Below are 7,742 nucleotides of genomic sequence, written 5' to 3' on the forward strand. Positions count from 1 at the left end.
TTTTATCATCTTTTCTGTGAGTCTGAAAATATTTCAAAATATTTTAAAGTTCAATTTTGGTCACATTTTTGTTGCAGAGAAACGACATGGGGTGACTATAAAAGTTAATTTAGGATAATATTCTTTATGGAAAGTAGAATGAAAATAAGTTCAAGAATAAAACATGTCTAAGTATTCAAGAAGAGTTTGTTTATGGTTGATGCTACACCTTAACGCATTTTCTTAACGCATATTTAGATTCCCTCAAATACATTTAAAGAGAGAGAAGGTTTTTTTTTTTTAAATTAAGGTTTATAATAAGCTACAAATTATATCCTTCCCAACTATTTTAATTTATGATAAAAAATTTTAGAAACGTGCAGTTTCACTAAATTGTTTTAAGAAGTTCACTTACAAAAAACTTTGCAAGCCACAGAAGAGAAGTCCTGCTGGAAAATGGTAAAATGAGGCAGAGAGGGTCCAATCACAAAGGCATTAGTATGCCTCATTAAAGAACTTGGACTTTATTTCGGTAGGGTTTAATATAATTTCTTTGTAGTTTAGGAAGCTAACTCTAACATGCAAGATTAGATATGCTTTATTGTCTCTGCAATCCAAAAGCTGAATCTTCACTTGAATACCCACTTTAATTTCAATGAACTCCATCTGATAAAATCTGTCAGTATTCTTGATCAAAATCCACATTAATGGCAAATAAATCATACACAGCTCAAGAAATTTTGTTGTATATTTATACCTCCCAGAAAAACACATGGCTACCACTTAAAATATATTTCATCTAAATTATGGATCCTTCCCCACCAAAAATATCAGAATGTTCAAAAAAAAGAACTTACATGCCATGATCAATGCACTCTACAACTTTGCCAAAGGCTCCTTCACCCAAAGTGTCCACAATTTCATCTAAAGTGAGGGGGGGGGAAGAGGTATAAGTACCCAAGTACAAATTATCTAGTTATTCAAACAATGAATGCTTAAGTGTGGAATATTTTCAAATGATCTCTATCAAAGCATAACTAAGGTTTCAGCACTCAAATTATTTTATTTTCAGCTGCTACAAAAACAATTAGATAGAGCTATCTTTCTTGCTCTAATCTCAAATTCCATTGATTATTTTGGAACTTTAGAATAGAAATATTTAAATTCTACAGAAAAGAAGAAATGCAAAACAATAAACAAACCCACAAAAAACAAAACAAAAAAGTAATGAAGAGTTCTTTAGCCCCCCGCTGACAAACTATTCTTAAAAAGATTATTCTGTGTGCAAAGTTTAAAAAGTGTTGAAAAATATTCTATACATCTTGCTCTTAGAACGTCTCCACTTTGACAGATCAGGTGACCCTCCTCATCATCCTCTATACTCCTGGATCTTTTCCTTCGGTGGCTCTTCTGGAACGGCAAGTGGGCAGCACCAAGATCGTCCAGCCAATCAATATATCAGAGTGAATTCAGGGCAGAATACGCAATTCATTCAGCGGGGAGATATTCAGGCATTCAGATAAGCACCAGGCCACGAACAGTTGGCAGGAGCAATTTCAAATTCAGTCCCCAGAAATTCACAGGGCACAGTTTATGTTACAGAAGAAAAACATGGCAAGGAACAGATTTTCAGATAAGATACTTAAAGTGGCAATAGAAAAAAAACAACACAATTGTCTCTTTAAAATACTGATTTAATTGAAGTCTGAAATTTAAAGAATGCAATGTCATGATTTACTAATCTCTTGCTATAAATAGCATATGGTGTGAGTTGAGATGTCTAGTTTGTCAGAAAAATGTTTTAAAATGTTAAGATTAGTCGAAATTGTTCTTAGCAATACATAAAAATATTCATGATTAAAATAAAAGGGGAAAATAAAGGCTAATTTCAATGTTCAAGCTAATACAAGCTACTTCTACTGAAGAAAACTTGGGGAGAAAAACAGTAATTCAAAGTTTACTGATTAAATAGGTGAAGATGTCTGAATGTAAAAAAAAAAAAAGGCAAGCTTTTTGGATAATACATTTCCCATTCGGCACCCATTTTCACAATTTCAACAGAATTGGTTGCAGACAATGATGCACTGTGCTATGGAACTAGCTAATACGAGCTAATAATGCTTAAGTATCCACTAGTGCAATTTTCCATATTGTTTCCAAGTATCAGGGGTTTCTTTCAAAGTAAAAAAATGTTTAAGATGAAAGAAAAGATGGGTGCGTTGTTTTTCGTAAAACTATACTACAAACACAAAAATATAAGATAATTTTATTATTAAAATCAATGAACTCATGATCTGATCTCAGAATACAAGTAAATGTGGGCAAATGAGGGCTAGCTAATAAATAAACAGATCAACTATGAGAATTTGGAAGTTTCCTTTAAGGATTTAAGTAATATAAATACAATTATAATACATCCAAATAGTATTATATATGTATAAAGAAACATTAGAAACTTATCAGCTCATTAAGAGCTTTTATGCACAAATAAGAATCCACTCAAAATAAAAACAAAATCAATCATACCGAACGTGAATGATGACTTGAACCAAAGTGTCTATTAGGCTTCCTTTTAGGACTGCTTCTCCTGCTTTGGACTGAAGATTTACTGCAATGGATTCGATAGCTGCTTTCAATGTCTCTGTGATAATGTCTAGGAACATATCCTTCACAGTAGTCATTCCTGTATTCATCAACGTATCTCCGGTCCCGATAATCTCTCTCATTCAAGGACCTTGCTTCTAAATAATGACTGTGAACACATTAAAGGATTTCAAATTATTCTCTTCATTCTGGGGTAATGTGGTTCAAACAAAACATCCTCTCCAAGAACTTTTGGTTTAAAGAGCTAACTCAATAAAAGAAAAAAAATTCAAATTGATGAATTAGAATTTATATTTATCTCAAAGTTTAACAAATAATTTTACTTTAACAATCAAGTAAATGGGCCCATTATACAGATTGTTGTCAAGCACTTCACACCAAGGAACAAAGCTTGGGTCAAATCATTAATTTATTGTTACTTAAGTGTTCCTTTACCTTCTTGGAGAAAGTTAAAACCAAAACTTCATGAAAGTGCTTTTCTGAAACTCATCAGTCTTATGATATATGCGTCTAAGCTTTCTTTTCCTCTCTCACAGAAGCACACACAATCAGAGGCAGGCAAAACAGGATTCCTTTCTCTTTTAATGTAAGTGCATTTTAGATATTCCTGGACACAGAGAATTTTTTCATGAAAGGTGTATTTTAGCTATAAGGAGCCTAAAATTTTTCTAGCCCTTTCATTTTACCAACAACTAAATTAAGATCCCTAGAAGGAAAATGACTTGCTATGGTGATAGAGCACATTAGTGTCAAAACCTGAAATATTTTCTAACTGCTATGATACAGGCCATTTTTATTACACCTATCACCTGTCCTGTCTTCCTCTCCTCTTTACATTTCTAGCCTTCTTTTATTCCTGTTTCAGAAACAGACAACACAGCTTTTGAGGACTGCCTCATGCGCTGAAGACATCTAAAATAAAAAAGGGATCCTGTAATTGCTTGCCTAAGATTACGACAGTCCCACTACCCTACTTCCCTTTGCATTTCTAATTTCCTGTCATTCCTGCTTGAGAAATACATAAGAAATACAACAGAAAACAGCATCATCAAGTGCCATAGTGCTTGCATCTGTAGATCCCTTTGAGAATCTGATGAAAGCTATGACCCTCTTCCCCAAGAAGCACACAAATGCATACACAAAACTTCGCAAGGAATTTCATAGAGGTCATGGATCTTAGGAAGTTAAGCAGCATTGATGGGATGCAAAGGAAAGGACATAGATTTAATTGGCCCAGTTTCCCATCCCCTCTCTACCTGGGATGAGTGTCCTCTTCAACAGAGTGCGAAGCTTCAAGAGGGATGCACATGGAGCACTGAGGGAGAGAGGGGACACCTGCCCAGTCAGACAAATCGGCTAAAATAATCCTAACAAGCAATGGAGTGACAGATGTCGACTAACTGCCCTCACCAACCCCTTTCCTTTCCCAGAGTATGCTGTCCTTTTTTTCCCAGGGGGGCTGGTTTAGGCAGAAAGAAATAGAAGCATCTTTATAAATCCTACCCAACAGGGCTATCATCAAATGCAGGCTGGGGAGATGCAGGAACCCTCCTCTCTTTGCCTAGTGTCAGTCTTAAGTTCTATCCATTGGAGAACTCAGGACATCAGGGTAACACTGTGGGTATAGGTCAGGCATTTGATCAGTTGGCCTGGAACTGTCAGAAAGAGATCTACAATATAAGAAGCTAGAAATGAGCATACTCTTGAGGGCATCCTGTTTAATTCTGTAAGGCATCTTTCCCATAAAAGTCCAAAATCTGCTAGAAAAAACTAACACTAACAAATCTTTAGCCAGAATAATGCACGAAGTTAGAGCTACTAATAATCCATAAACAATCTACAGGATAACAAAACATGAGGTAAAACAATACCATGAGGATAAACTAAAAAGATGAAGGTCTCTTCAATCTATAACGGCCAATGACCAAGGCTGAGCGATTATATAAACAAAGTCTACAGAATTTCACAGGCTGTGGACAGGGTAGACAGGACAACAGATTGATTTAATTTTTAAAAATATTCACTGAATGCCCAGTGAATATTTCACTGTAGCCTTTCAAAATAGCCAAGACTGACAAGGGTATAGGCATTCATTTTTATTTCCACACATGTCCTGTGGGAGATAAAAAAAAATTATATAAGGCAAAGTCCCTGCCAACCAATAATGAACAATTTGAGTTTACTCACATAAAAATGAAACAAAACCCAACAATGCAGGAAATACAGAAAGGTTACACATGAGTGCTTAGATAAAGAGAAGGGAAAGAAAACCTACTTAAAATGGTTGGGGAAGAATTCATGAAAAAGATGGAAACAGAGTTGCATCGTAAGGGGAAGGCAGGATTTGGACAAAGTGAAATGTAGAAGAAATTCCAGGAGCAGAAGAATGGCATAGTCCCATCTTACATTCATATAGCACTTTTAGACACAATGGCGTAGAGATGGATTTGTCTATGTATTACTCTGGAAAAAGTAAACAACTCTAGCAAGAGCAATCTTCACACAGGGGAATGCGGACAAATAAATAAGGTGAGAACAGATCATTAAAAGCCCTGCATACCAGGCTAAGGAATATTTCTCAAAGGATGGTCTATTTATGAATGATATTGAATATGGAGTTCTTATTAAAATGAGATCCCCAGGCCTCAGGTAATATTCACTAAACCTAAATCTGGTAAATCTGCATTTTAAACATACCTCCAAGGTGATTCTTATTCACACTCAAGTTTGAGAATCACTAGTTAAAGACTTGATATTTTATGTTATACGATTCTGACCACAATATATAAAAGGTGGCATTTACAGCCACCTCAGTCTTTTTAACATATTATGCAGAATGGATTAATTAACCCTGCAGGGAGACCAACTCACAGGCTACAGCAAAAAGACAAATAAGAAAAGATACTCTGCAATACATATGACAATTTAAATAATTAATATGTAATAAAAACCTCTTTTAAATCAGTAAGAAAAATGTAATCTAATAAATAGGCTAAGAATAAAAAAGTTCAAGTGGTCTACAAATATATAACAGTGGACAAATTCACTAGAAATTTAAAAATTCAAATTAAAACAAAAAGTCAAGACTGGTGATAGCATGAAAGAACATGTTGTAGAAGTACAATTTGGTACAAACTTTCTAGAAAATGAAATGTGAATATGTAGCAAGAACTTTTTAAGAGTTCATACCCTTTAACTTGAAAATGCCTCTTCTTGGAGTCTGTTTTTAGGAAATAAACAAGAGGCAAAGATTCGTACACAAAGATATTTTAAGAATAATTAGAAATAATTTTACATCCAAATAATGGGGACTAGCATCCTACTGAGATTATCTTCATTATACTTTTCTGCATTTTTCTATAATTTTATAAAAACCACTCCCGTAAAGTTTTTAATCTTCAAAAAGACTATTAGAATATTCTAGATTATGGTAAGCAATTATCACGTATCTGTCAAAGAAGGTACTGGCCTGGTGGTTAAGCCTTGAGAGTTGATTGTATTTATGAATAGTGGGGGACAGATGGTTTTCTATAGTATTCTGTACATTAATTAGCTTTGGTCATTGAAATCCTGCCATAAACCTTCCCCTTTCCCCATATATAACAATGTGTGATGAAGCATGTTAGTCTACACTGACTACAAACAAGCTCACTATTTGGCAGAACATGTCTGTTTAGCATGGAGAAGGAAAAAAGTTACATACTGTTTTTTAAAGTAACCCCAGCTGGCTAATTTAGAAAGCAATCTGGTAAACAGTCCCAATGGAACATCTGCACAAAACAAGGAGAAAACATAGAACCAACAAAACAAATGAGAAAGGGAAATTAATGGAACACAGAGTGAAAGAAACTCTACCCACCTAGCCTTTCTTTAATCATTTAGAACTTTAAGATTCCTTTAATTCTATATAAATGTATAATCTCCAAATTTTATCCTGGTAAGAATATAATAAAACAGGACACATACTGTTGCAAGTTTTTATTGAGGCCCTTTCCTAAATTACTAGCTACTGTCTGTGCAAAGGAATAGATCTTAGAATAAAGCAAGCTTCTAAAATCCCAAACAAACATATACACTGGCCTTATCTACAAATAAAATTTGTAAAACAGTCACTAATCCCTAATGCACTTTAATATTCCCAAATAACATATGTTGCTTTTCTCATCTGGAATAACTTTCCCCCGCCCCCCACTCCTCTCTCATTTCTGAAACAATGAGCACTCCAACATACTTATCTCCCTCCTACAAGCAAGTTAAAGGCACTCACTGGGCATTCTATTATCACTATTACTTAACTTTTTGTGTGTCTCATCTCCCCAACCATTATTGGCAACCTCACTGGCCAGGACTCAATGTTACTTATTTTACATTCACTTACTGATTAACTGTCTCCCACCACTCCCAGACAGACATAGATATATGAGGATAGGAACTCTATTTTATTCACAGCTGTAGCCTCAGTACCTACAGAGTCTAGCCTAAAACTCAATAAATATCTTCTGAATGCATATTTGTTAACTGAATTATAAAGCAATTTGACAGATGAAAGCTATATAAGCAAATGGCAAATCATTAAAACTATTAGTGTTAAAATGCTACTAGTTCAAGAATAATTTACCAATCAGATTCTTTAAATTGATGATGTGGTTTACCATGCCTGTTCTCTTGTGTACTACTGTGAGATCTCCTCTTTCGTTTGTGACTTCCACTGTAGCTTTCATGTCCCCAGCTTTCTCTGCTATCCCAATCAGGGCAGTGAGTTCGTTTGGAATGCCGCATCTGTTAACAGAAACAAAAAGGGAGTTGCGAAGGATATGGATGGTTATGTTTGGTAAAAATATTATGCATTAATATTATTTAAATATAAACACCCAGCACATGGGATCACACAGGTTCTAAAGTCTTTTTAGGTAATGTTTCCCAAGGTATGGGGCTACTACACCACATCTGAGTGGTATGTCAGATGACTGGTAAGTGTCACAGAGATCTAGTACTAAATGACAGATAACATGTGAGACCTTAATAAACATTTTTTTTTAATTCTTCTGATTATAACCGGGACTAATTCTCAGTTTGGTGCTTGTCTTCAACTAACACTTGTTAACTGCCCTTCAAAAAAAAAAGGGCCAAATAAAAAAGTTTGGGCTTACAGTCTTCAG

General features: G+C 34.8%; 1 protein-coding gene across 1 annotated transcript in view; it reads right to left on the bottom strand.

Annotated features, from left to right (window-relative positions):
- The window catches only part of CLK4 (CDC-like kinase 4), a 42,827-nt gene that overhangs the window by 18,222 nt on the left and 16,863 nt on the right, over positions 1-7,742 (bottom strand). The window contains exons 2-6 of the mRNA XM_012654647.1: positions 7,202-7,362; positions 3,840-4,696; positions 2,506-2,731; positions 1,299-1,389; positions 837-903 (exon numbers count right to left, since the gene is read on the bottom strand). Coding sequence (XP_012510101.1) covers positions 837-903; positions 1,299-1,389; positions 2,506-2,731; positions 3,840-3,892 — 437 coding nt within the window. The 5' untranslated portion in view covers positions 3,893-4,696; positions 7,202-7,362. The remainder of the gene's footprint in view (positions 1-836; positions 904-1,298; positions 1,390-2,505; positions 2,732-3,839; positions 4,697-7,201; positions 7,363-7,742) is intronic.

This window comes from Propithecus coquereli, unplaced genomic scaffold (genome assembly GCF_000956105.1).
Source record: "Propithecus coquereli isolate 6110/MARCELLA unplaced genomic scaffold, Pcoq_1.0 Scaffold443, whole genome shotgun sequence".
NCBI lineage: Eukaryota > Metazoa > Chordata > Mammalia > Primates > Indriidae > Propithecus > Propithecus coquereli.